The sequence below is a fragment of the Galendromus occidentalis genome, unplaced genomic scaffold (genome assembly GCF_000255335.2).
Source record: "Galendromus occidentalis unplaced genomic scaffold, Mocc_1.1 scf7180000077250, whole genome shotgun sequence".
NCBI lineage: Eukaryota > Metazoa > Arthropoda > Arachnida > Mesostigmata > Phytoseiidae > Galendromus > Galendromus occidentalis.
Genome location: NW_003805238.1, coordinates 126,151 through 153,392, shown reverse-complemented (window position 1 = coordinate 153,392; position 27,242 = coordinate 126,151). Strand labels below are relative to the sequence as shown.

The following is a 27,242-nucleotide window of genomic DNA, read 5'->3' as shown; positions in this document are numbered from 1 at the left end:
CCGGTAAGGCGACTCGAACTCCCGCGTCCATAGATGCTGACTCCGGGGGAATCTCGTCATGGAGAGAACAGGCCCTGACCTATGGCTCCTCGTTTTTCATTAGGCCGATTGGAGCAAATCACCACTATATCAGATAGTGTTCCATAATACATATATCAGATATGTACCTTCCGGATACTGTTCGTCAGTGGGGCAATGCCACCGGAGACTTCTTCGAGAGATTGCGGCGGATATCGATAGTACAATGGGCCCTCCAAGAATCGAAATCATTTCATGTACTGAAATGCTCCATGAGTATTCAGCCGAGAATGGCGAATTTGAGGCATCCAGAATGCCGAACCTCAATGGGGTGGCAACGGAGTCGTTCGGCTCGGAAAGGCATCAGTCTCCGCTTCAGATCGGATTACAACGTTTTTAATCTCCGCCATCCATGGATGTCTCCGTCGTCGATATTGAAATCGTACTCAGCGAGCTCGAATTTGCTCAGAACTCCGCGTATATGTTCATCTCTACCTATCGGAGGTTTGCTCCATTGTCCAAAGTCCGAGCGATCTGAAGAACGAGAGATCACAGATCATTAATTCCGAGCCTGTGCCATAGAATTCGAGGGTGAGCTTCGACATTTTCGACAAGATCCAATTAATCACGAATGTTCGCGAGCAACATTATTCCCAGTGTAGCTGATGATCACAGAATATTTCTCATCAAGATAAGCACTCCGCTCACAGCGTATGGTAGAAAGGCGCTTTTGATCATCGTTAAATCTGCGAGCTACGAAATGACCCTACTGTTTCTGACCGTGACCTACATTAGGCCCCACTGAGAAAGCATCACAAATCAGCCGTAATCTTGAGCTTTGATTCTTTGTAACGCGCGCATTCGTAACACGGATGATTTTGAAAGTGCACTGAAGGGGCAAGGAGTCGCTAGGAAGACTGTCGCACCTTTCTCTCTTCATGAAGTTCGAAGTCCGGACCGTGTTTGAGTGCATTTTGATGATCGGGCAAGCAGATCCGGAAGCTATGGCGAGACTCATCAGGAGCGGAGGGAGCTTGGACCAACAGCGCGATCTTCCAGTGAAGCTGCAGGATAGTTTCCAGAATCGGATCTCGAACGACTGAGGGTGAGAGAAGGCCGCACGGCACCTGGCGAATCAACTATTTCAGCTACCGAATTGCTGATTCGTTCTTCGCCGATATGGAAAAGGTAAATGTCTCCCTCAGAAAAATATATCTCGAGATGTTTCATTTTTTGTCGAGACATAGCATCTGAATCTCGCGGACGGAGACGGCTTTGGTTGGATTTGGGCTCTGATAAGGACTGTGAGCACCGCGCTTCGCCGCCAAATGACTTCTACCGGACGTCTACTCGACGACGCCGACGCTTCTCGTCGAAAACCTCGTGTCTCTCACCCATGAGCTCCGACGATGTTAGGGATCCGAGTCTAGTGTCTCTCTTCAGTTCTGGGGGAAGGAGGGCGGAGTAGGGGTTGAATATCATTATCTGTTATTATTCGGGTCTGGAAAACCCCTGTTCCGGTGGACACAGTTTCCGAGCCTCTAGTGAGGCTTTCCTCGCGCAACAGTCTTCAAAGAAACGCTTGGATCGGGTGGTGTGAGAGATCTCCGTGGCACAGGAAAATAAGATAGAAATCTACCGAATCTTATCGGCGTGCGCGGTCCGGTGACGAAACAACAAATAAATGACGGAAGAGACTTCCACAGATCTGTCAACAATGGATACTTTCTTTGAAAATGACGCAGGTAGTTGGCACGGGACATGACACGATATGTCGAACAATCTAGGTTGGTATGTCTCGTCACCGCGTCGCGACGGCTGCAGATGACATTCGATAAGTTTGCTACTCTTCTGATGAAGTCTCCAAATGGTTCCCAATAATGTTACAATCGAAAATCCGGAGCCGCAGCTCGGACCGGATCACGAGGTCCGAACGAGGGGTCCGAACCTTCGGAGCGCGCCGTACCTTCCCCACGTCGCGGTGGCGAGAGGGTGGCAACACGTTGCTCTATTTACGAAGACATCGTTCGAAAGAGTGCTCTCATTCAGCTCGTTTACTTTTCCAATCCGTTGTGGACTTTGTATAGGTTTTTTTTCCCTTCGATTCACGGTGACGATTGTCCAGCGTCCTTGACACTGGAGAGAAGAGTCGTAGCGCGCTTTCCCCGTCGGACGGAATACCGTCTTGGCGTCGGCTCGGTGGCGAACTGCTGAATCAGGAGCAGATAGCGACGACTCGATCCAGGCCATGGACGAAGTGAAGTACGTTTTAGGCGTGGATCTCGGGACGACAGCAGTAAAAGTGTGTCTCGTGGACCAGAGCTCCAGGCAAAAAGTATTGCAGCTCAGTCAGGCCACAAAAGCCTCGTTGAACGCGATTCAGCCCCAGGATGAGCAGTGTCCTGAAAAGATCCTCTTAGCGCTGCAGTACTGCCTCTCCACAATCGACAAAGAGCTCCTGAAGCGCGTGGTGAAGATCGCGGTGTGCGGCCAGATGCACGGCGTGGTTCTGTGGAAGAAAAATGCATGGCGATACGAGCTCGCGAAAGAACGCTTCGCTTTCAACAAGGAGAACATAAGCAATCTCATAACATGGCAGGATCGTCGATGCACAAAAGATTTCCTCGAGGGCCTACCCCGAAAGAGTTCCTCTAGTTTCGGCGATGTCAGTTCCGGATTTGGATGTGCCTCATTGTTCTGGCTGCTCAAGAACGGCTCACTATCCCAGGACTACGAGTGCGCCGGAACAATTCAAGACCTTGTGGTGGCAATGCTCACCGACCGGGAAACCCCTGTCATGACCTCCCACAACGCAGCTTCGTTCGGCTATTTCAACCCTGAAGACAACCGATGGGATGTCGGAGCTCTGGCCTCGGCAGATTTCCCGTGCTACCTCTTGCCCGAGGTTGTGGACGAGAGCCAACAGGCGGGAAAACTCAAGTACTTTTGGTTCGGTATACCAGCGAGAACACCAGTTTTTGCGGCATTCGGAGACACACAGTGCTCGGCGCTGTCAGCCTTGCAGGAGAACAAAAATACCGCTCTTTTGAACATGGGCACAAGTAGTCAGCTCTCGTTCGTTTCCGATAGCCGTGAGATCCACCCACGAGGAGACTACTCGTACTTCCCATACTTCGACAGTGAGTAAAAAACGATTCATCCGCAAATCATAATATGTATGCCCATATCAAGATAGTTGCGGACGGGCATATTTTCGTCGTTTAGTCCCTCTCAAGGGTCAGAGTCTGGTCGAACTGAAACCAACGCGATATTTTTCCAGGGCGATATCTGTGCGTGGCCGCATCCCTGAACGGCGGGAACATTCTCTCGCATCTCGTCGCCACGTTGCGATGCTGGCTGGAGGAACTCGGCGCACCCCTTCCCGAGTCGAAAATTTGGGAAAGGCTTTTGAGTCCGCAATCATCCGACAGTCCGAACATCCGGGTGAACCCTCAGCTGTTCGGGGAACGCCACGATCCGGATCTGACGGGTAGCGTTCTGGATCTCACCCCCGCGATACCTTCCTTAGACATGACGTTTCGGGCTACTTGTGCCGGTCTCCTAGAGAACCTGATAACAACACTGCCACTCAAGATACTTCAAGATCAGTCGATAGCCTCAATAGTTTGTTGCGGCAAGGTCATCAACCACAACGTCGTTCTACGCACCGAAGTCAAACGGATTTTCGCCGACTTCGCCGTGGACTTCGGTAAAAACTGTGAATCCGCGTACGGAGCTGCGTTGGCAGCGATTGTTTATGCGCGGAGTTGAATCATCCGGTTATGAGAGGCAGGCTATCCCAACATTCGCTGCATATTGTTTCCGGGACATTTGTCGACCTCTCAGTTTATCGTTCTCGGTATCTATGACCATTTAAGAGCCATTTTTATATTCACCGTAGAACTCGATCCGGCGCTGGATGTCCCGCCGACGCAGCGCTCGGCTCACCGCTTGTGAGAGGAATCAAGCAGTCGCACTGACTTTAAAGCATCATATCATCATGCGGCCATCTATCACCATGCTAAGAATGGGCCGGTCTACATACATTGTGCATAAACATGTTTTACGGAGCAGAGCTTCGACCTGTGAAGGGGAGCATCATACACCCTACAAGATATATTACACATTTTTTTCTTTCTAGGACTTATAATAAAGGAAGAGTTAATATTTTGAACGCGAGCCCCGCTATTTTTATTCAGGCCTTCATTTCGCTTGTTCTGTCTCGCAGTCTGTGTAGGTACAGAAAATGCAATTGCTTGCTACTACCGGCTTGGTCCGCTCTAGCCTCCCTCGTTTGCCGACGTCTCGAGAACATTTCGTTTAGGAAATGCGAGAGTGTACGAGGGATTCTAGAGATGCGAGACTACGAGTTCAATCGACTTCCAAATTCTGAGTACAGTTCTTTCCTTCTTGCTATGAGAGACAATAATCGACAGTCACGTTATCCGGTATCTCAGTTGACGAAAGTTTTAAATGGTTTTGATTTGGGATGAGGCGACGCCATCTTCAGGTGGAGACATATATTACATATGTATTATCTTTGTTATTGTGAAATGAGCGTGAAAATGGCACAAGATGCTTCAATCGGTTCCCAGTCCACGTCGGAAATCTGTTTAGTGTACTTTATGATCTTCGATGACGACCCTCTCGATCAGTTTTCTATACAGTTGTGACTAGACGAGCTGTGGCCACAACGTACCCCTCGTCATCGGGCGTAGTTGATGGCTTCTTGTCCTCGCTCCTGATCATGGGAATCTTTGAGCCGTTCGGGGTGGTTGGTGTCGAACGTGGACGATAGCTGAACGGTGCGATCACTGCTGCGGGAGACGCAACACTCGCAACCGACGGACCGACCAGTTTCGTCACTTCGGATGGACTCCGAAGTCCAGGGATCGAACGGGGAGCGGCCACAGGGGACGAATCGCCCACCTTCCGGTAAGCGGCCACGGATCTCTTCAAGAATCCGGTGGTTTTCTGAGAACTCTGGGGAGCTGATGACGTTTTCGAGGTCGACCAAAACTCACTGGGTCTCACTGGATGGGCGCCGACGGTTCGGCTCTTCTCGTTATCGTTCGAATCAGGGTAGGCAGTGAGCCCTACTTCGTTGATCTTCTCGTAAGTTCCACTCCGAATCAAAGATGAGCTGTCGTTAGCGTGAAAAGCCGTCGTGTTGTTCTTGTTGATGGTGAAGTCATTGTTCTCGTAATTGTTGTTGTTCACGTTGTTGTTGATCGAGTTCGATGTTGGTCGTTCTATACTAGTGATGGCTCGTTTCGTGAGAACAACGCGTGCCTGGCTTGGTTGCGCTTTTGCATGAGCGATCGCTGCCGCGCGGGCGCGAGAAGCGGCGGTGGTCCGCATTGCCAAGGGGACCCTGCGGGAGTTTCTAAGTATCAGTCGATGATGCTCGATTGACATAAGCCAATGAGCTCAAACCCTGATCGTCTTGGAAAAAAGTTCTTCTCAACTTGACCAGAATTTCCCACCTTTGAGTTGCCGTCTGGACGACGGATTTGCTCATTTGCGCAGCGTCAGACTGTGCCCTGTTGAGAGTCGGGTGGGTGCTTCGAGTCATGTTGTGGCTCACGGACGACGATTTGTGCATGGGAGCACGGACCGCATTCATTGTCTGTAACAGGAGTAATGCGAACTCGAATCGATCAATAATTAATCTTTCCTTCCATCGCCATACATGGATGAACGATGATGGATCCAATGACGGGAGGAGAGGGAACCACTCACGTTTGCTTTTGCCTGATTGTTCTGGACAGAGGTTGCGTTTGGCACGATGGTCCTGGCTGGTATCGCAGGAGCAGGCTTCAGAGCGAGCTCACCGGAGTCTTTCGTGAATGTACCTTGTTTCGTCAGAGCGGCGGGCTTGGGGGGCTGGTTCTCAATTTGAGTTTTCGGACCGGTAGGTGGACGCACGTTATCGGCCGACGTAACTCTGCTGTTGAGACTCGAGCTCCGTGAGGCGAGCGGGCTCGCCACCTGCGGAGCTTTTCCGCCGATAGGCGTTCTCGGGGTCGGCGACGACGCCGTTCTCGGGAGGGGGCGGCGATTGGCCGGACTTGAAAGCCTGGCGCTCACTGGCGGCGATCTCGCCGGCGACGAGCTCGTGGATCTCGAGCCCGATCTCTCCAGCTCAGCCGGAATCTGGGCCCTCGAGGCTCGAAGAGCACTCGCCCTCGTCTGGCGAATCGGTACCGTTGGTACTTTCTTAGGGGAATTTTTCGTTGAGTTTCTCCCCGCTATGATTACGACTGGCGGTTTCGCGGGCGATCCCGGCATTACGGGCACACCGTTGATCACAACTGGCTTCACGATTCTAGCACCTCTCGTAGGAGTTTGGGGCCGCGGCGACGAGATGTCATAGGTGGCGTCGTCAACGCTGCTCACGACAGAGCACTCGTCATCGGCTGGCTCGTATACTAGCGTAGCGTCGTACGTCAGATCAGCGCAGGAGTTCCTCCTGCCCGCCGACACGTCGAATGTCAGCGTGTTGTCGAGTGATGTGAGATTCTCGCTGCTACCAACAGTCGCGTCCTTCGAGTGGCCGCTGTTGCAGCTCATGAAGTGCGAAGCGCGTAACGTTTCCGTAGACTGTCGACAGGTGTAATATTCAGTACTCGAATCGTAGGGAAGATCATCACCTTCGACATCTGACAGGAACGCGTCCGATCCGATCTCGGTCGGATCGTCCAGCAATTGAGCGACGCAGTTGTTCGAAGGCTTGTTGTTTGCGAATTGCGGATTCTGTTGAGTGTACGTGGCGGCGCTGACGCGAGGGTAAATCGGCGGTTCATTGTGATTTACAACGTCTCGCGTGTAGGTCTCGTCGGCTGCAATGACGTCATGCGTGCGGTCGTCGAACGAGTGGTCCTCCATGTACGAAGGCGGATTGGCGCTGGAATAGAAAAAAAAAAGATATGAGAAACCCGTCGAGCGGATCGCGGGCATACGTCCTGCGCCGCTATGGGGAACGCGTATCCGGTTTACGAGCCATTGCCCCGTTTCCATGCCGCGAACTCACTTCAGCAGGAGATCGGAGTTCATAGAGCTCCCGAGCGAAAGGCATTCGACCGAGTTCAAGCCTGAGGGCGGCATAACGTTGTCGAGGTTTTCGCAGCTTTTCGGACTCCATTCGTCTGCGTTCCAGCATTGTCGGGCCTGGAGCGAGAGTTTCTTCCCGGGAGTACGATCTCCAGTGAGTTCCAGAGACCCACAGCTGCTCGCCATCGAGCCCAAATCGTTGAAGAAGGACGGCGGCTGGACCCCGCCAAGGTCGGAAGTGATGCTCGAGTCGTCCTCGATCTCGATAGCTCGTAAGTGCTTGTTCGTGAGGCTTTTCCGCGGCGAGGGCGGTGGACTTTTGTCCGATATGGAGGATGAGTTCCTGTCGGAATCGTTGTTGTTTCCGGAGCTCTTTTTCGAGGGGAAATTCGGCGACGAAGGAGGCGGCGCTGTGAGCGGGAACGGAAATCTACGTCAGTACGGATTTCGACCGGATCGGCCAGCATGAAACGACGCAAATTTTCATCGTAGATTTTCTAGATAGCAAAACTCACTTGGAACCGGTTTCACACTCCTGACCGCCACGGTCGGAGGTTTTTCCGGCAGTGAAAGGTTGGTTTCCGAGTCCGAGGACGCTGGATCTGTCGAGGAGCTCACGGTGAGGTTTCCCGGGGTAGGGCCCGGATTCGGAATTTCCATGGAAACAGTCTCCGTCGAGCGGGGCTCCACCGGAGCGGTTTTCTTCTTGTTCATCGACGGCGGGGGCGGAGGGGATTCCGTCGGTCTCTTGACCTGAGGGATCCGGCTGCGTTTCAATGGAGACGAGCCGGAAGTCTGAGAGTCCGTCATAGACCCACTCATTGGGCTCGGTATCGCCGATCTTTTCTCGATAGAGAGTTTCTTTTCCGAGGTATCTTTTCGTGCTTTGACATCTCTCGGTGGGTCTCTCGCAGATCTGCGAGGTTCTCTGTGTGGAGTTCCTTGCTGTAAGGTACAAATCGTGTCACGGCTACCGGACTCGGTAACAACGAGCGACTCTGTACAACGTCGATCATTCATCAGGCATCTCTCGCGTACCGCGACTACGCGAACAATGTGGAGGCACAAAGTATGACCGACAGACCTTGCTATTCGTTGGTGAAAACTCCTCCTTGTCTTCGAAAATTGAAGTCGATATGAACGAAGCGTATGTCGACGTCGGCCTCACGCAGGAGGAGCTCGCGGGTCGCCGACGAGCCGATGCAGCTCGGGTTCCTTCAGAAGACGCCAGGAAAGCTGCGGATATTCACTGATAGTAATAAAGAGGTTCCGTCGAACAACGACGTAAGGCATCGTGTTTCAAAAGTCCCCATCGGTCGCCTCACCTGAAGTAGTGCTCCAATCGATGTGTGAATACCGATCGATGCTCGAATGCCGCAGTTGGCCTAAGGAGTGCGGTCTGGGGCGTACATAGCCTGGCTCAGAATACGTCGACCGTATGGAGTCCCTCGATGCGGACCGCGGTACGTGTTCGCCGACAGAATAATGCATGCGACCCGGCAGCGAAGGGAAGAAGAGAGATCTCTTCTCGGACACTGTGGCGAGCAAATGAAGCCGCGTAAATGAGGGGATTCCATACTTTGGCCCCCGTGTTGGACACGAAGGAATCCCGCGAAATTGGATTTGTCTTGAATCGTTCAGTTCTGACGTTATCGTCTCATTTTCAAACCAGGATCTCGGCTGTCCGCGGGACCGTTTTCTACACTTTCTTTCCCCTTCTATCTAGTACTGATAATGTAGGTCTCGCGACGATACGTTGCGATCAATCAGAGCAAAAAGCTTCGAGATGAAAAGAAACTGCTTGTGGGACTCGAAGGCGCCATTCTCAACTGGGTCATTACCAAGCTGCGGCAGAGACCGCCGACTCTCCAGCAGCGCGTTTTGACATTTAAGCCGAGATACAATCCTCTGCGCTCGGGCTAACGGGACTACCGCATTCAAGTCGAAAATCTTTCCGGTGGTCCTCGAGCTTATATTACTCGATCAAGGGAGTCAAGGACTCCGGCCCTCGGCCGCCTTTTGACTTTTCCCACGGATTCGAAATTATCACGAGATTTTTGTTTTCGGCCGCTCAGATGATCTCTCTGCGAATACCTTGCGGTGCAGAATAGTGGAAAAGGAATGGGAATCGGAAACGGAAGCTCGACGGTATCTGAATCGGAAACGTTCGGAAAACGCGTCGCGGACAGAAGTCCTATTGAACTTGAACTCTGCACTCACCGGGGCTGGCCTTCGGCGACGCTTCGATGTTGTCGCACAATTCACTGAGGTTTTTGGCGTTTTCACCCGTTATGTATTGCTGCTTGAGATTCTTGGCCTTGCGGGCCAGCAATACGGGAGTGTCACAACTTCTGATCGAGCTCGTCTCGGAACTCTTGAGAGACAAATCCTCGGAGACGAGCGAGCTCAGTCTTGACTCGAGCCCGCCGCATTCTAGAGAATCGGAGAGATGCTGAGCCGTCAAAAGGTTCTTGAGAGCGGCGGACGAGCCCATCGAGATCATTTTGTGTTTCGAGTTGACCAGATTGCGCAGCATACCGACAGCGCCTGAAAGCGAGCCAGAGAACACGTTTGAGTTTCCGAACCTTCGGCAGCGAGACGAATATCAGAAAGAAGAGCGTATTCGATGCAAACATTCGAGCGAAGCTTGTGAAGTCGTTGAACCGCCATTGACATGGTGGGCTTTAATCGCATAATCTCCTGGAGAAACACTCCGAACATTTATTTATTGCAATCGGAAAGGCGGTGCGCGACATTGGGTTCAAGGCCAAGGGACCCACGTGTCCCGATTATTTGCATGATGACTTTCCATCTCTGACCACAGAGCCAGCGACGGTTCCTGTTCCGACAAAAATTATTGCATGGTTCCGATTGACTCACCCAGCTCCCAGAGTCGTTTTTGATCTTGGGGACAGCGCGCGGATAGATTCCAAAGCGTTCCACACGCATTGCTGACCACGGTAAGACTCGGAGATTTCAGTTGTTGGAGAAGAATTTCGAGACAGCTGTGTCTGCGCAGTATCGCTCTGAAAAAAATTGGAATTCAGACTGAGTTTTTGCCAGTGGCGGGTGAATCATACTCAGTGTTCATGGACTGTACTCCGCACTGTCGCAGAAATCACCTGTATTCGTCTCGTGTTGCGACGTACGATGAGACATTTCTCAAGATTCCGCCGCCGTTCTCCACGATTGAAAGGGTTTTGCCCTGGCTCCGGTACGTCAGGGTCCTGCAAAAATTGTACGGTTCTATGAATAAATAATAGATGGAGACGGGATCTCGATTGTCTTCGATGCCGCGCCCTCCACGAGGGGATAAATAATCGAAGCGCTCCATTCGAGGAGCCTCCCCGCTGCTCCAGAGGGAAAAACGCGTCCACAGTTACAGTGCGAAACCTCGAAAGGTCAACCCGAGAGTGACCCTCCTTGGAGGTTTGCCAAAAGCGTCCTTGTCAGATGCCCCCCGTGGCTAGAATGATCAAAAACTCAACTCGGCGAGCTGATAAGCTGAAGAAGAGCAACTCAAGAGCATCACTTCCGCAAATACTCATCGCCGAGATACTAGCGTCACGTGTTTGAGTTATAGCCACCCCGGGTTTCCGTCCGGTCGCTTCCAATACCTGGGCATGAAGCCAGGACTAGCTAGGACGAGCTCATCAACATCGAGAGACGTGACCTCGCGACTCAGGAAGGGTCCAGTCGATTTTGATGACACTATGGCTTTCGACGAGCTCTCTTCCACGGAACGAAAATCGTTCACGAGAATCGGGATCCCATCCGGATCGCTTGACAGCACCGGAACACTACGTGTATCCCTCGCCTTCCCCTCCCCGCCTCTCTTCTCCTACCAGGGAAACAGGAATGAATGAATAAATCACTCGGCAGTCCGAATACTCACCCGACTAAGAAACCGAGGGCACCCTCGACAGAGCAGATCTGAACTTTGTTTTCAGTACAATGAGCGCTCAGGTTCCACAGAGCCGACAAGACGGATTTCAGGGTTCCTTCTTTTTCCATGGACATCATGCACTTTGTGAGGGAAATGACACTGCCCGATTCTCGCAGAGAGACTCGGCTCATGCTGTCGGCACGCCAGGATAGGTTACGCAGTACACTCGCGGTGACCTGTTTCAGATCGTCGAATCGAGAATCCAATTGAGCCACGAGAGATGTCATGAAGCTTCGCATCGAGCAAAGTGCCGCCTTGTTGTTGCCATCGCCAAAGGTCAGGTTCGTCAGAGCCATGCCCGAGTAGCGACGTATCAGGAGGCAGGACTCACGGTTGTGACCATGAGCAGCGAAATCGCAGTGAAGGAGTTCTGCGATCGCCTGAAGACCACCTGCGATAGGGACTCGCGCGTTACATGGGAGGAGTGACCTACTCCGACCACAAATTCGAACGAGGCTGAGTGCACGAGCGGGAAAATGCTCGGGAAAGGAAATTGAGAGAGGAATCGCTACGCAATTCCTCTATTTTGCGAGTCGGGGTTTTCTTGCCACCCAGGTGGCTATCTACAACCTACCGAGTTGACACATGGCGTGGCGGTGCTCCTCGTCGAAAGACAACTTCATGAGGGCGGCAACCGCTGAGGTTGGATGTTCGAATTCCTTATTCTCATTCTCCAAATTCTCTGCCTGATCACCTTCTTCAAGCGCATCACAGAAGTCTCGGACCTGGAAGTTTCGTTTCACAGGCTTATTTCCCTCGAATCGATGCTTCATCCTCGAACAGTGCGAGCCGGGAGCGTGGCAGTTCCGATAAGAAGAAAAAAGTTATCGAACCTGCTCCAGAAGCTTGACAACACGAGCTTCGCGTCTGGATCGTTTGTCGTCGGGCAAAGCATGTACAATGTTGTGCAGAGCCTTGGCGGCCCGGACTCTGGACTCACGAGTTCGGAGTCGACCTGAAAATCCGTTGATTGATTATTTTGGAAACGTTCGACGACGCGAAGCGGAAACTACGTGGGTCAAGTAATACTCGCCGCGAAGCGTTCTCTCTACCTTTCGGGTTCCCGTGCTCGTCGATAATCCCATGGAGAAGCTGAACGAGAAGCGGAATGCAGCCGCTCTGTCGCATCGCGAGGCAACTCTCTTTCGAAGTTGTCATGGTCTCAAGAGTGGCAGAAACGTCATCGCGATCTTCAGTTGCCAACGTCGACAGAAGGGAATAAACCATTTCTACTCGGGTGTTCACCAGCTGCGGATTCAATCGGAGGGAGGATGACGCTGTTGAGTACAGAGATGACGCCATCAAGGACTTGGCGGTCCCTACTGAATCTTCTTCGATGGTTGAGTCGGTCAGAGATGTCGGTATGCCCGAGGAGCTCCTACTAGAACGATTGTCGACCACAGAGTTGGGCAAGGATCTCCACAGCACTGGAAAAATTAAGATCATTTTAGGAATTGCATAAGTCGCCTTCGGGGACTCTCACAAAATTTTGAATCGGTAGAGCATCGAGCAATTATCCTACTTCGGGCCGCAGAGGCGGACCACCGAAGTGAGTCGTAGGAGCGACTTCCCGGCCCGAGACGCTCCTCGATCGGTTCCCGGGCAGGCGAGTCGCTTGCACCTATGCAAACGGAGATACCGCGAATACTGTCATACATGGACATGGACAGTATTCCCAGGATTTTCGAGCAAGAGCTCTCGAAATTTCCAGGGACGCACCTATCTATTTGAATGCCTCATCAATAATAAGAGAAAGAGGTCGAATGTCAGGCGCATTTAAATTTCAGTCCGCAGCCGGAAGAAGAGGCTATATTTTTGAATCACGAACGTCAAAGTCGAGCCCATCGATTCTTTCCCGTATCCGCGAACGCCTGAGCACAGGACTCGGCTCCAAAGAGTCAGTGAGCTCTGGGGGTCGAGGCGTCGAAAGCGCCGACTTAGGAGCCCTGATTCGACCAGCGTCCTACGCTTTCCTCGGAGCTCCAGCGAATGTATAATAAGGAGAACATTCTTGCCGGATCATGACTTAGTCAGTCGTGTAATCGAATTTGCAACTTTGCTCAGTCTCGGACAGGAGCAAGAATCGTCGCGAGGTCTACTGCGAGAAGTTGTCTGATCGACTCATTCGCCAATTCTGCTGTATGAAGCACTTTCTCTCTATCAAGCGACAAAATTAGGAAGGACCAACAGGATTTTTCGATAGCTCTGTAGCCCACCAGATGGTCAAGCATTTTACCTCGCGAACTCGTCGTAACATTTCCTACCTGTGTCGGGGGACCAGTCGGGCGTGCTGTCCCGATCCGCGTCCGATGTCTGACCCAAGCCAGACTCCCCGTTCAGGGGAATCATCTGGCCCGGCAAGCCCACAATGGTTGGAGGACGCGCGGCTCGTTCCTGAAACAAAACAGACTACTCTCAGCGAAAATTTCGTCGTGACTCTCAGCGTGACAAAAGTGAACCGTCCGATCCGATGTCTGTTGATTGGGCTGAGTAGGAGCCGTTCCCATTACATTTCATATTTCACGCAAGATAAATTCGTTTCTCTTTCTCTGAATAGGTATGGCTCAATAATTACTCTCGACCATCATTGGAGACGGATCCTCGAAGTGCATCAGCATGACTGCGATCGCGCTTCGGGCCTTCATGGTCCTGTGTATTCCGTTCGCTCACTTCGAGCCGACAGACAGCGGAGACTGGCTGCTCGAGTGCACGGGTGAACCTTGCTCCTAAGCCGGGCGCTTTATTAGCACTTGAGCGAATTATCAAAGCGCGAACTCAGCCCTCGCGGTTCTGCTCACTGACTGGTTTAAGCTCCCGCTCATTGCTGAATCTTACCGATTAGACGGATCCAGCTCGGAGCTCTCGAACAGAACGAAAACAAACGGTAGAACGCCCAACTCTGCGGGAGTGGGTGTGTCATTCTTCACACACATCTGACTAGAGCTGACCGAGCGGTTCCGGTCGGCTCACGATTCGAGCTTTCTTGGAATGTCACACAAGCGACCTGCTGCTTATCTGCAGCAAACAGGTCTCAGGACATTCAGAGGTGAAAGAGAATGGCAGTCCAAGATGCCCGACGCATTGATCTTACGGTAAATCAGGATTTTGGAGCATCGATTTTCATAAATTCAGCACGTCACGCTGGAGATTTGTCTCGCCCTCTCGGCATCGAGTCTCCCATCCACGACTTCTTCTCCGGACTTCGAGCTTTTGTGCGCTCCCACACGGCTTCTCCAAAAAATTGGCGTAAGTTTCCTGGTTCCGGTTCTCACCTTGCTCTCCATTCAGTGTGTGGGAACTGCGGTCCTTGACACGCTGTTAATGGCGATGATGTTGTGCTGCAAGGGAGAAGACACATTAGGGCCTGGTATAACACATCGACACGATTTCCCGCAAGCCTCTTTTGGGGAGGCGAGATGAATCCTCCTCAGCTCCGCCGGTCCCACCGCGCTCGGAGCCTTCCGATGCGACCGGGTTTCTTAGGGGAGCTCGCCGACATTGGTGATAAGACTCCCGTCTCCCGAGGGGTTCGGTTGTCGAGAGGAATAAATATTCTACCCGCCTTGACACCATTCGGCATAGGGGATACTCGAGAAGGCAATAGGACGAGTAGAACGCAACCCCCGCCCCGACGAATGCCGCAGCCTCGAACACTCAGGTTGATACAGAGGCGAGTGGCACTCCGGCTCGGTCTTTTCGCAATCTAACCATGTTCTCTTCTCGTTCTCTCTGTACATCTCATCGGATATGGCGTAAATTACGTGCCGTCCAGAAGTCTCGGATCTTGTTCTTCTCAGCAAGAAAACTCAGGAGGGTGTTGGAAACGAGTGAAATTGACGCATTTCTATTGCGTCCGAGCTCTCCCTTCCGTATACATAGAGGACGATTCCAGGCCGAACGCCATCGGACAGCCGACCCAGTGTCCATGAAAAGAAATAATGCAGAGTACGACATTGAAGGCCGAAAACTTTGCCGCACAATATATTGCCGCAGTTTGATACAAGACTCCCCGCGTGTAATATAGGTCGATGCGAATGGAAGTGACTCGTTCTGTTTCGATTCGCTGGGGACAGGAATTACCATTCTCTTCCACAGAGATGCGTATCAAAAGCGTAACTGCTTCCCCCCGACGGTCCGCAATTTATTGCGCACCGGAGCGCTGCACTTCGTGAAAGTCGCTCTTGGGAACTCGTTCAAGCGTCTCTCAACAGGACCGAATTTCATAAGCTCATCCACGCATCCGCTCCTCGCGTCCATACGACGTTCCAGCCAACTGGCGGAGCTGCTGGAAAAACCTCGAGACTCCTTAGCCTCGAGACTCTCGAGATTCACCGCATACCAGACGCTTGACGAGGCTGCCTCCGATCGCGCCAGCTCCGGAACTCACCTTGATATGTGTGTATTCTCTAACGATACGTGGCTCAGTCTAATTCAGGGCCACTGGCATAAGATCAACGTAATCTCAGAGACGATTAGACATGAATCTGAAAAACAGGTCCTCCCGCAGTCACTTGTAGTCTGTATAGCGAGTCAGACGCCATACTGGAGCTTTAATCCACCCTCGTTCTCCAGGACAAAAATGCCAGGAGCGAATACCAGAGGGCGCTCCGGTCCTTTCGGACAGGATCGTATGCGTCTCTTGGAGGAAGCGCGAACTCGGATCAGCTGGAGCCAAGGATACTAATTCTGAGATCCGGGAATGACGTGAATTCTGACTATTTAGCGATGTCCTCTCCCGTTCAGCAAAGTGATCGTATGGAACCGAGCGAAGTAACTCCTGTTGTCCGAATATTCGGCCTCGGAGGTCTCCTTCTGGATCATGTGCGCTCTCTCGGAGTGAAACAGCTGCCTCCAGCCTCCATCACTGGATGGCTTGCCGGTATTGCATGGACAAGCCATGCTCCCGTTTGATCGGTGATTATTTTGCGATGTCTGCTTCTACTATATTCGAGCGTGGGATCTCGTCCAAGAGGTCGGATTTATCTCTTTAAACGTAGATCGAGCCTCGAGAGCCGATGCGCTCTAACTGCCTTCATCCCAGACAGTTATTGGGCTAAGTACATAGATATATGCACAATAATGAGTTTCGCGAATACATATTGCATAAAATTATATGATTTCGCGAGGATGTCATCCCGTGCAGAAAGCAGGAGATCATTGGCCGGGACGCTCATCAATGTTCTCAGCTTCTTCGGACGCCTCTTACTGCAGAAGATATTTCTGATAGACAACGAAAGTCTCTTTCAACTGGATAATAAGTTCCCAGTGTGGCGAGAGCCGCGCTGCCCACTACGATCTGCCGCCGTTGGCGCGAGAGCATATTTTCGTTCGGTGGTCTCCTCTCCGAAGGTGTTTGGCGCGCGCCGGTCGTCTGCCTCGGAAACCGTTGTGCTGAACTAGCAAACAATTCGTGCGCACAACGAAATAAGAAACATTCGTAAGGCTTATCGTTGGATTATCGTTTGATTGGTGAAGAGATTCGGAGGTGAGTCAGGGAATCGCGGGTACTGGCTTTGCTTTTCCGTTCCTGGACGAATCCTCGGAGCCAGTCTTCTCGAGTGTGCTAGCAACAGAGAGCATGAATTCTCTAGGATGTCTTCCGTACAGATGAATCGATTAGAGCTTCGAGAGGGAATTCACTCCGTCGGCTTCCGAAGGGAGCGGCTGCACCGATCCTTCAGAATGTCTCGCTCCAGCTGAGAAATCAGCATTCAGACTGACCATAGACCTGATTCCTCGCTCATTGTTTTTTCATTTCCGCATCGACAGGCCTGAGCTCAAGAACCACTATGAGCACCGAATCTAAGCCAAGGGCCAGTCAGGCGCTCGCTAAACGGTGAGATTCTTCTCCGAATTCGCCTCTTGCGCCCCGGATCATGTAGTATCCTCAATTGTCAACAAATTGATCCATCTCGATGCCTAAAGTGATCTCGACGATGCCCTTGGAATTCACCGAATGTTGTTCTGTAGCCGCGCTGCGTTATGGGCCCGACCGTGTCAGAGTCTCACCAAGAATCTTTTCGATTCCGTTTACAGGTTGCAAGATGAACTTATGGCTCTCACGGTCAGTTGCGGAGTCGGAATTCTCTATTCTCGCTGCCGCTTTTCCGATTCCTCTTATTATAATCCGTGGGATCATCTGCCTCTACTCCGCGGAAATTCGATCAAATAAGAAAATTTTTGCAGATGAACCCAGAGGTCGGCGTGTCAGCGTTTCCAGATGGGGATACTCTTTACCGTTGGGTCGGGACGATCGAAGGCCCCATAAACACTGCCTACGACGGTCTGACGTACAAGTTGACGTTTGTGTTCCCGTCAGATTATCCATTCAAACCACCTACTGTGAGTAATTGCTAGTGGCAGAGACCAGCAAATGAGTCATTCGTTCAATAGGTCGCCCTCTCGATAACCACACAGAAGACTCCCGTATAAGGAATCGCTCAGAACCCATTTCACTCCGCAGGTTATGTTCCGAACTCCCTGCTTCCATCCGAATGTTAGTAAAACAGGCGGCATTTGCTTAGATATCCTCAGCAGCAAGTGGTCCGCCATGTTAGACATAAGAACGATCCTGATCTCCATAAGATCATTGCTCGCGGGTGAGAATTCTCAGCTTAGCGGTGGCATATTCACGCTCAATGACGAGCCCGCCAACCTGGAGTCTAAAAATACACGAAATCCAATAACGTTTTCAAACTCGCCAGATCCCAACATAAACTCGCCTCTCAACACGACAGCAGCGACTTTATGGGCGGATCAAAAAGAATTTCGCAAGGTCTTGCTGGAAGAGTACAACCGAGATGTCCGCAAAGTCACCGATGGAAATTCTTGATTATCAATTTAGATTCAAAGCAATAGGTTCTCGGAGTGTCTTGAAATCCAACCCTGTACAGCTGTGTTATATCTTCCCTCGAGGCTTCATCATGATGACAACGAATTATCCCCGGCATGATGCACATTCTTCGACTTGACTGTGTAAACCTCAACTGGACCGCATTGTTCTTTCACGGTCCTGGGAACAACATCCTTATCGTAAAATGATATGATGTAGACCAGCGTTATTGCTGAAATAGATTTATTCGTTTCGTTTCTTTGGCCGAGAGATCTTCTGGTTTCAAATTTCACTAATGGATTGAAGCTGCACTGGCTAGCCGACGATCAACCCGGAGATAAATCCGAGAGCGTCTGCCTGGCTTCCGAGAAATACGTGTCCCTCAGCCGGACTTGCTGCTCATGCGAGAGTTCTTGTTCTGCGGCTCGGATATCCTGCCGGATCGCATCGACCAGACTGACGGTGGAAGAGAAATCCCTTTCGTCACGGAGGAATCCAGTGAGAAGAACTGCAAAAGGTGTAAGGATGCTGAGATTCTTGCTTCGATATTGCCGCCTGGGGCAAAGGTACCGGTAATTAGACACTAAACCAGTGCGGGCTACCTGAGGTGATCAATTTTAGACATGACCGATCATGAGACACTCCACGGCCAGTCACCTGTCACCTCCGGTGTTAGAAAGAGTCGCCATCTCGAGTTCGCGGATTCGATCCATGGGCAGCGCAATGATATCAGCTCGCCAGCAAGGCTCCAGCGTACCCGAGACCAATCTCACGCGCACCCGAGACACGGGAAATCCCATGCGCGCCGTCTTCTTCGGACACTGATTCCACGATTTTCTGTCAGGGCGAAGAGCTCGACTCATCGCTTCGAGAACCGCTCGAAGTAACAAGATACGCCTTCGGGCCTGGCGTTGCTCAGGAGCTCGTTCCCATAAAGCCGAAAAAAAAAAAAAAAGCGAAAGCCGACTTCCGTATCCCTCGACGTTGATTGAGGATCAGGCGTCGCGGGCTGATTCAAGGAATCGTCCATCCTGACTAGTCCTAGGATAGCGCAATAAGAGCAATGAAGGGGATCTCTTCGAAGGTGGCACCGAGACTCGGCTATTCGGGATTCAGTCATAGCAGATGACAGGCACCCCACCGCGAGTCTCACCGTACTGAGGAACGACACTTGGAGCACGAGACCGAAATTCGAACTCTAGCTTTCTCAGTCGGGGTGAACGGAGAGAAGATTGACAGGAAGAGACCTCATGATTCGCATACGTTCCTTTGCGGGGAGATTTCCATAAGGGGATGAGAATAGTGTCTGGCGGAGATAAAGCGGAAATCGGGAAAAAAATCCTTCGTACTGACCCCTTAACGTACAGCCGTAGAAGCAGCGTGGAATTGTCTGATGAACACCGGGCAGAAGATGAATTTCCACTGTGAGATTCCGGTTTTTGAAGAAGGGGTTGATGCCAATAGATGAGACCATCGGAACCGGGTCATATATCAGGAACTCCGACTCGTCGGCCGTGATCTGAGCCCATCCAAAATATATTCCTTCCGAAGAAAAGACAATAAGGTCGAAAAATGAATATTAAAGCGTATTGCTCCGTGATGAAGCATTCGAGATCATTCTCACCGCGAAGTCGGCCAGATACTGGGCGGTGGCGGCACGGGAAGGGCAAGAAAGGAAAAAGAGAGGTTTGAATGATACGAGAAGCTGCGCCTCACCTCGCGGGAAATTCTTGGGTAGCTGTTGAGCCACTGAGTCCGCTTCCAAATTCGCGGTCGGCACTCCCAATTGGCGACCTCTGCCGAATCCACGGACGACCTTTCCTGGAATTCAGTTTCGGAATTCCGGCTATCGCTGGCTCGGTCTGCGGTCCATCGCTTGACGTCTGTATCGCCCACTCGATAATAGTTGCTCGCAAAGGACGACGTACCTTCAAGCAGCACGGGCAACATTGTCAGAGACTCGATCCACTTCTATCCTTTGTCAGCTTGTTCATCCTTTTGCCGATGTCGCCAAGTTCGCTTCATCTCCTCTTAGTCAGATAAACCGTCTGCAGACTTGTCGGCTGTGTAGACCAGGATCACGCAAACAATGCGGCGATAATCGCATGCGGGAATGATGACGTCCGGCCTTACGTCAGACGTCGAGTTGCTCTCATGGGTGGAACGTCCCTCGAAATTCGGGTCAAAGACGAAACAGGATGATGAGACTCTCTGGGTACAAAGATGGGGAGCACAATGACCGGAACGGGGGAGAAGTTGCTCTCGCCCTCCGGCGAATCGAGAGCTCCCTTTGCCGCTCATATCCCGAGGAGCTAGTCGGGCTGCTGAAGGCTGGCGTTGGGAGTCAATACGGGTGATTGTCATTATCATTCGAAATAACTCCCTCCAAGGTCTATTCGATACAGATAAAGATCACTCGGTCGAATGGAGAAACGCGTCTTCATCATTATTTATCTCCCATACATCTGCTTGAATATACATTATATTTGTGAACGTGAACACATCAGAGAAGAGATATCATATCGAAAGGGACCCTATCCATAGGCAATTGAAGATCCTAAATGTATATTGTATATTCCCTATGATAAGGTACGAACGTGTATAAAATATCAGCGCGAGGTTTACAAATAGAGGAACCTTTTGAACGCCGATTGTAACAGGCCGGCAAATGAACAGCAGATTCTTGAGGTTAATATTTCCTCGGGGAGGACTCCCCCTGATTCCGAAAGTTACGATTATATTAAGTTTTACGCGCCGCAGATCAACGGTATCAGATCCGATAATTCATAAGGAGCTTCTTCCACATTGGAGAACTCTCATGCTGCTCAGTCGAAGAAAGGATCAGATCTATACTTCGAGCAGTCTTGTGCAGTCAGGGCTTCCTTCGAATCCGCGATGTCCTTCCGTATTTGTGAGATGAGCTCGTTGACCGAATCGAAGTTCTTCTCGCCCCGCAAGTATCCCAGGAAGAGGACTGTGGAATGGAGTCGTCACATGTGAGCTATTCCACGGCTCTCGAGCACCGACGAATAATCTCGAGCTATTGTGAAATGCTACATCCAGGCGTAATAAGGTTGGCGAACGATTGTCAGAATCCTCCCGCATACCTTTCAATGTTGCCCCGTAGAAATCTTCGGGGAACTCGTGAATGAGATGAATTTCCACCGAGGGTTTCTCATTCTTGTAGAAAGGGCATAGCCCCACATTGGCGACCATGGGTTGGAGCTCGGTCGAATCGTTTTCCGGACCGTCGACGAGTTTCGCCCAGCCGTAGTAGATGCCTTCAAATTTAGAAAGTTAATACCCAAAGGATCGTAAGGGAATGATTCCTAACGAAATGCTGGGTGGTCCGACCTTGAGTGCCAGAATTAGACTCACCGAATTCAAAATTCGTGGGTAGTTGCACGTCCACGTCCTTGGGATCGATATTCGCTGTGGGACAACCCAAATCCCGGGATCCTCTCCCGAAACCATGAACTACTTTCCCTGATGGATATAAGGAGTTAAGAACGAATGCGCGACGCGCGTGAGGGACCGGGAAGGATCCGACTGGAGGACTCGTCATACTCCGGAGATTTCCGAACTTCACCTCTGAGATAGACGGGCAGAACCATGATTCGAACGTCGGAGCGATCGATGAGTTTCGTCGGGAAGCTTCACCAACGTTCCGCGAAGTTTCGTCCGAATTTGACTCCCGGGGCACAGAGCTACTCGCAACACAGCTTCAACACGGCAGAGTCGTAAGGTTCGTCAGTGCTGACGAGATAAAGATAATGATAACATCATTACTCCGTAAGAGAAGAAGGACGAGCGGAGAGGTTGGATGCAGTCGATCGGAGCGGAGCGCGCGCACGAACTCTTTCTTGTTCGATGTCTGAATCGGTGGTAGTTATCACTATGGAGAGCGATTAGCGATTAGCTGTCCGCGATCTCCTTGTATGTTCGTCGGGAGCGAACCACGAAAACTCGGATGTTCGGTTAAATTTCCGGAGCAGAGAGAATGTCATTGAGAAAGAGTGAAGACGTGCCTCGTTCGCGACGCTTAAGCGACGGAAGCAGCTGACACTTCGGAAGCACGTGCTCTCTTGCCCCGCGCCGTCATAGTTCATTTCTCTCCGGTAGGATCGTTCCAAGCGAGAGAAGAGAAGTGTGTGGTCAGTTTGCGGTGTATTCGTCATGAGATATAGATGGAGTATCTTGGAGCTACATGTCGATGGAGAATTATTGCGAGGAGGAAGTCGAGAATCTATTCGTGAAGGCTATGTCTCTCCGGACAGGAACTTCGCTGAGACAGGGGGGTCAGCTGATTCACGCGGGATTAGATTACTTGGAGGGGAGTGAAGCGCGAGCCTCGACGGACATCTCCGATTCTTGACTTCGATCAACCCACATCATGTTATACCTCATCGGTCTAGGACTAGGGGATTGTAAGGACATCACGATCAAAGGCCTCGAGGCCATACAGAGAAGCGAGAAAGTTTACCTCGAAGCCTACACGTCGATTTTGACGGTTGGTCAAGACGAACTGGTGAGCTATATTCCGATGAACCCCCAGTCAATCGCGACGGGTCGAAATATCGTAATCGGGCAAAATCACGAATCCAAGTCGACTGCTCCCCTTTCCCCAGGAGAAATTCTACGGAAAACCGCTGATCCAGGCTGACAGAACTTTTGTCGAGCAAGAATGTGGCAAGTTGAGCTGTCCAATACAAACTCTGATCGTAGTCCAGAGGCGAGGAGAATCTCTCCTATCCCGATTATCCTGTCCCGATGCCGTGTGCGTATTTTTTTTTTGCAGATACCATGCTGAGCGAAGCCTTGACAGCCACGGTGAGTTTCCTGGTGGTCGGAGATCCTCTTGGTGCCACAACTCATTCCGATTTGATGATCAGAGCCGCTCAAATGGGCGTAAAGACACAGGTGAGCACTTGCATGTACTTGTCATCCATACGAATTTCTTCGAGTCGACAAAACCTCGACCATCGACCCTCGATAAACAGTGTGAGCTCCCGTACGCTTCTTGATGAATAATCCGATATTCCCCTCAGGTTATACACAACGCGTCGATAATGAACGCCGTCGGCTGCTGTGGACTGCAGTTGTACTCCTTCGGAGAGACAGTGTCCATAGTTTTGTGGCAGGAAAATTGGCGACCGACGAGCTACTATGACAAAATAGCCTCGAACAGAAAAGTTGGATTGCACACGCTATGTCTCCTCGGTGAGCATCGGGCAGAGATTGACCCCTAGGCTCCTTCCCGAAAAGGAGGGGGGGGGGGACCTGGAACTTCTCTAAAAGCTTTCGTCCGACGTCATTTTCAGACATTAAGATGAAAGAGCAATCTTGGGAGAATCTCGCCCGTGGCAGAAAAGTTTTCGAGCCCCCGAGATTCATGATGGTGCACGAAGCCGCTAAACAGCTCATTGAAATCCTAGAGATCAAGGAGGAGGAAGCCACATCGAGAGAAAGCCTCGGTGAGTTCTGAGTCCTGATCCGCGCGCAATTTGTATAAGATCGTCAGATTCCTTAAGAGCGAGACGCCCGATACCCACGAGGATAGAGTTTCGCACATTGTATTGCGGCGGGAACCTTGGGATTCCTCTGATTGACATAACTTCTTCGACTCTGTATCTTCAGCGTATTCTCCAGAGAGCTTAGCCGTTGGCCTGGCTAGGATCGGCACAGAAAACCAGAAAATCGTCGCAGGAAGCTTGAAGCAACTGACCGAGACAAAGGAGATACTGGGAGGACCTCTGCACTCATTGATCTTGCCGTCGACTTCGCTGCATCCTCTCGAGTGGGATATGTTGAGCATGTTTGCGCTGGATCAGGAATGGTTCCAGGAGAATAAAAAATACTACGTCAAGTGATATCCGAGTCCCTCTGTCTTTAGACCTTCTAATATCGCCGTCTTACCGCTCCGGCACGGGCTGCGGGAATTAATAATTCTAATGGGCAGAGGAGAATTGAATCCCTCTTCTGTCGCGTGTTACTGGATGAATTCTCCCTCAATCTCATATGTTGGATTGTTTCAGGCGAAGAAAGACTCTGAGCCCTTAAAATTCTGGCGAACGATTAATGACTTTATTCTCGTTGTACTGTCATGCTGATTGGTCTCGTTTCCGCTAAACTCTACTTGACTGAGTGTGCACCGAAGGGAATCTCAATTATTCTCAATCTCTCTCTCTCTCTCTTGATGAACGATAGAGCTTGAACTCATGGATGATTTCACAAAGATTAGGGTACGACGTACGATAGGGAAATCATAGCTTCCGTGGACCGGGGGGAACTAGATCCCGATTGTTGGGATGGCTGATTAAAAGTCTTGCGAAGCTTTCCCCGCAGAGGAAGAGTCCGTCTTTTTGGGCAGCAACATCGAATTGATGTTCGGCAGAACCCCACCTTGGGAGATGGTGACTCCTGAGAGGAGTTTGTTCAGCTCCTCGTCGTTCCTGACAGCCAGCTGGATGTGGCGGGGAATGATTCTGGCTTTCTTATTGTCCCTCGCAGCGTTTCCAGCCAACTCGAGAACTTCAGCCGCAAGATACTCCAGAACGGCCGCCAGGTACACGGGAGCGCCGGCTCCGACTCTTTCCGCGTAATTTCCCTTCCGCAACAACCGATGCAGACGACCTACGGGGAATTGGAGTCCAGCTCTGCGGGATGAAACAGCGAAATTAATTGGGAATACGGCTGATCGGAAATCAGGGATCTCATGTGATGATTCATTTCTCAACAATGACAGTGCAAGTTTGTCGGGTCTTATTCGAATTTTCCGCTGCTTCTCCGACGGACGCTCACAAAATCCAGCAAACCCGTCGCGATCTTCCGACGGGACTCAATTCTTTGTCGCCCTTCCTATCTTCTATCGGAAGGGAGCTCCGATGGGAAACTGAACGGCCGACATCGTGTCGCGCGCCAAAAACTCGAGGATCGTACCGTGAATGAGGCGGAAATATCACTCGTTCCAAGCTCAAATCGACTCACTTCTGGGACCGGGACTTCGAGGGAGCTCCCTTAGTCTTGCCAGCTTTGCCGCGTCCAGACATTTCGACGGTTGTTTGAAGACTTCGTTCGGTTCGCTAGGCTCTCACAACACAAATGAGCGCGGCTTCGAGAAATAGCGCGCTCCTGCTTTAGCATACGATGTTTGGCGCTGCATCTGTTCCTCAACGTTCTCTCTCAATCATCATCATCATGATTTTTACATGTTTTTAGGAATTCCGTCATGGCTCGTTTGAAGCGAATACTGCCGACACGGGCAGCGCGGAAAGCTCGGAAAAAGATCAGAAGAAATCGCGGGTCTCTGTCCTCTACGGAGCAAAATCCGGGGGGAACCGTTTGCCCGGTGGGGGAGCGGGGTGATTCTCTGCACAAACGAAGGAGAGGCTGCCACGGATAGGAAGATGTCATTCAATGCGTTTTTTTCAGAGGTCCAAAGTGGGGGTTTGAGGTTTTCGAAATCGAAGACATATCCGGGCGAAACGCGGTCATAGAGGCTCTCCCCATCGCGGAGGATCTCGAGACGCGCGGCTTCCATATAGAGCGCTTGGAAGACGAGAGAACGTTGACGTCGTGTCGGAGACAATCGGCCTGAACGAGATGTACGTCTAGAGTGCGTGCAAGAACAATCATGGAGGGAAATGACGCACATCTTCCCAGGGGCTGTTCGCTTCGGGATCAGTCTGGAGTGGAAACAGAACGGAGTGACCGAGCGCTTCCGAAAAGCATATCTGCTTCAAGTAGGTTGATACTTGTTCTCTTATGGGGGTCTGACGTCTCGCTCACGATCTGATTCTGCTTAATTCGATCCCCAACACCTTCAACCTGTCGGATTGCAGGCTGGAGCAAAAAAAATACGATTGAGCTATCATGCCGAGCGCTGCGAGCACGAAGACAGTGAAAACGTCGAAAAAAGCCGAAGTGACGAAACAGGAGGAGAGTCCGCCTGTACGGTCCAAGGTCAAGACGCCTTCCACTTCGTCAGACTCACAGGGCGAGAAGCGAAAGAAGAAGAGAAAGCAAACATTCTCGAGCCACATTTACAAGGTCCTGAAGCAAGTTGCGCAAGACATCGGTATCTCGTCGAAAGCCATGGCGATCATGAACTCTATGGTCAACGACTTTTTCGAAAGGCTATCGAAGGAAGCTGCTCACTTGGCTCTTCTGAACAAGAAGGCCACCATCTCATACAGAGAGATTCAGAGTGCCGTGCAGCTGACACTTCCGGGTGATTTGGCGAAGCATGCGATAACTGAAGGACGTAGAGCGCTCGCCAAATACAACTCATGATCCAGTCCGCTTCCGACGAATCGGTGCCCAGCTCCTTCCTACCTCGAGCTTTTACAGAGATGGTGCACCCTGTTTTTCTGGAAGTTTCATAAAGGTTGAGAACCTCTTTTAAAGTCAATTTTCGTTTCTTCATTCTCTCTTCGAAACTTCGCGAAAAGAGTAGGCTGGAGGGACAGTCTATGCAATTGATCATAGAGCCCGCTCACCTCGATTCTGCACGGGAAGGGAATTCTGCGGTCGGACGGGCTCGATGGTCAAAGCTGTTCCGCGCCGAACGGAGAGGAGTTCGCAGGAGCACACGTACGATGAGATTCCATGGATACCCAGCCTCAGAAATTCCCTGACACCTTGCTACCGCCGATTTCATTGGCGAATGGTCTACTCCGTGCGAAGAAGTATTCTCCGCCGTGGAAAACCCGCGATGAGTCACTATGATCCATGAATGGGTTATCATGGCTCAGATCATGTGAGACGAGCGATTTTCCCCATTTGAATCCTGTCCGGAATTCATTAGAGTAAGCACCCAGGACCGGGACTTCGGAGAAACTATTGGACTGCGCGCTACTGGCGGATACGAGTCGGTACATGGAGACAGCGGCCTGTCTTCGTTTACCCATCACCGATGTTTTGATTTTCGCAGCGGTGGAGGAGATATTCGATTTACCACACGGCATGAGGCTCAAACTGGATCAGTTCGAAGTAGCTGAAGATTTGGCCAAGTGATTCCTGCACATCTTTCGATAGGGGGGGGGACTTCCATTCAAGAAGTCGATACGAACCGCCATGGATTATAAAGAAGAACAAGCTCAGGAGTTGGAAGCTCTCGAATCTATCTACCCGGCGGAACTACGAGGTGAGGAATCCCGTCTTCGCTATGAGCTCCTGCTCGTTGACGCATGACGCATCATGCTGTTCCATTTTGGTGTGTCCAGATGCGCGAATGATTTCATAGCAATGTCCAATCTATCATGAATTATAATCCAGTACTGGAGGAAGTCCCGAATCTGGTTCTGGAAATCGATGTCAAAGTGGAAGACGAAGACAACAGAGAAAAAACCTCAGAAGCGACTGTCAAGTTCACCATCCCGCCAACCTATCCCG

The 27,242-nt window shown here is 51.1% G+C and overlaps 8 protein-coding genes across 9 annotated transcripts in view; 5 read left to right on the top strand and 3 right to left on the bottom strand.

Annotated features, from left to right (window-relative positions):
* The first annotated feature begins 2,015 nt into the window (after nucleotides 1-2,015).
* On the top strand, nucleotides 2,016-4,186 carry LOC100904945 (sedoheptulokinase). The gene is made up of 2 exons (XM_003741999.2): nucleotides 2,016-3,158; nucleotides 3,299-4,186. Exons 1-2 carry the CDS (start codon nucleotides 2,267-2,269, stop codon nucleotides 3,787-3,789), a joined length of 1,383 nt encoding a protein of 460 aa, XP_003742047.1. The 5' UTR covers nucleotides 2,016-2,266; the 3' UTR covers nucleotides 3,790-4,186.
* Nucleotides 4,187-4,677: 491 nt separating this feature from the next.
* Nucleotides 4,678-13,306, bottom strand: Apc2 (Adenomatous polyposis coli 2). Its single transcript, XM_029111100.1, has 15 exons — nucleotides 13,282-13,306; nucleotides 12,070-12,444; nucleotides 11,851-11,972; nucleotides 11,592-11,742; nucleotides 10,967-11,408; nucleotides 10,194-10,298; nucleotides 9,952-10,097; nucleotides 9,292-9,618; nucleotides 8,397-8,606; nucleotides 8,156-8,307; nucleotides 7,587-8,016; nucleotides 7,052-7,481; nucleotides 5,761-6,925; nucleotides 5,505-5,647; nucleotides 4,678-5,404 (listed from the first exon to the last, which is right to left on the bottom strand). Exons 2-15 carry the CDS (start codon nucleotides 12,317-12,319, stop codon nucleotides 4,678-4,680), a joined length of 4,800 nt encoding a protein of 1,599 aa, XP_028966933.1. The 5' UTR covers nucleotides 12,320-12,444; nucleotides 13,282-13,306.
* Nucleotides 13,307-16,402: 3,096 nt separating this feature from the next.
* vih (ubiquitin conjugating enzyme vih) lies at nucleotides 16,403-18,081 on the top strand. 2 transcript variants are annotated; one of them, XM_003741998.1, is made up of 6 exons: nucleotides 16,403-16,502; nucleotides 16,787-16,853; nucleotides 17,054-17,081; nucleotides 17,204-17,359; nucleotides 17,481-17,616; nucleotides 17,722-18,081. In XM_003741998.1, the coding sequence occupies exons 2-6, from the start codon at nucleotides 16,807-16,809 to the stop codon at nucleotides 17,847-17,849; spliced, it is 495 nt and encodes a 164-aa protein (XP_003742046.1). In that variant the 5' UTR covers nucleotides 16,403-16,502; nucleotides 16,787-16,806; the 3' UTR covers nucleotides 17,850-18,081. The 2 variants fall into 2 exon arrangements, with proteins under 2 accessions (XP_003742046.1, XP_018494522.1); XM_018639006.1 differs by having other exon boundaries at nucleotides 17,481-18,051.
* Rfk (Riboflavin kinase) lies at nucleotides 17,939-21,721 on the bottom strand. The gene is made up of 9 exons (XM_003741992.3): nucleotides 21,439-21,721; nucleotides 21,228-21,335; nucleotides 20,957-21,130; nucleotides 20,678-20,823; nucleotides 19,778-19,817; nucleotides 19,566-19,670; nucleotides 19,203-19,391; nucleotides 18,181-18,357; nucleotides 17,939-18,081 (listed from the first exon to the last, which is right to left on the bottom strand). Exons 1-9 carry the CDS (start codon nucleotides 21,461-21,463, stop codon nucleotides 17,939-17,941), a joined length of 1,107 nt encoding a protein of 368 aa, XP_003742040.2. The 5' UTR covers nucleotides 21,464-21,721.
* A 192-nt stretch (nucleotides 21,722-21,913) lies between these two features.
* Dph5 (diphthine methyl ester synthase) lies at nucleotides 21,914-23,719 on the top strand. The gene is made up of 7 exons (XM_003742012.1): nucleotides 21,914-21,996; nucleotides 22,127-22,377; nucleotides 22,478-22,538; nucleotides 22,648-22,769; nucleotides 22,898-23,069; nucleotides 23,171-23,323; nucleotides 23,487-23,719. Exons 2-7 carry the CDS (start codon nucleotides 22,243-22,245, stop codon nucleotides 23,717-23,719), a joined length of 876 nt encoding a protein of 291 aa, XP_003742060.1. The 5' UTR covers nucleotides 21,914-21,996; nucleotides 22,127-22,242.
* Nucleotides 23,720-23,903: 184 nt separating this feature from the next.
* LOC100904174 (histone H2A) lies at nucleotides 23,904-24,992 on the bottom strand. The gene is made up of 2 exons (XM_003741993.2): nucleotides 24,837-24,992; nucleotides 23,904-24,505 (listed from the first exon to the last, which is right to left on the bottom strand). The coding sequence occupies exons 1-2, from the start codon at nucleotides 24,896-24,898 to the stop codon at nucleotides 24,166-24,168; spliced, it is 402 nt and encodes a 133-aa protein (XP_003742041.1). The 5' UTR covers nucleotides 24,899-24,992; the 3' UTR covers nucleotides 23,904-24,165.
* A 474-nt stretch (nucleotides 24,993-25,466) lies between these two features.
* Nucleotides 25,467-26,259, top strand: LOC100904411 (late histone H2B.L4). The gene is made up of 2 exons (XM_003741995.2): nucleotides 25,467-25,591; nucleotides 25,691-26,259. The coding sequence occupies exon 2, from the start codon at nucleotides 25,722-25,724 to the stop codon at nucleotides 26,139-26,141; it is 420 nt and encodes a 139-aa protein (XP_003742043.1). The 5' UTR covers nucleotides 25,467-25,591; nucleotides 25,691-25,721; the 3' UTR covers nucleotides 26,142-26,259.
* A 665-nt stretch (nucleotides 26,260-26,924) lies between these two features.
* The window catches only part of LOC100906842 (RWD domain-containing protein 1), a 1,105-nt gene continuing 787 nt past the window's right edge, over nucleotides 26,925-27,242 (top strand). Inside the window, exons 1-2 of the mRNA XM_029111096.1 lie at nucleotides 26,925-26,994; nucleotides 27,126-27,242. The exon at nucleotides 27,126-27,242 is cut by the window's right edge and continues 63 nt beyond it. Coding sequence (XP_028966929.1) covers nucleotides 26,925-26,994; nucleotides 27,126-27,242 — 187 coding nt within the window. The remainder of the gene's footprint in view (nucleotides 26,995-27,125) is intronic.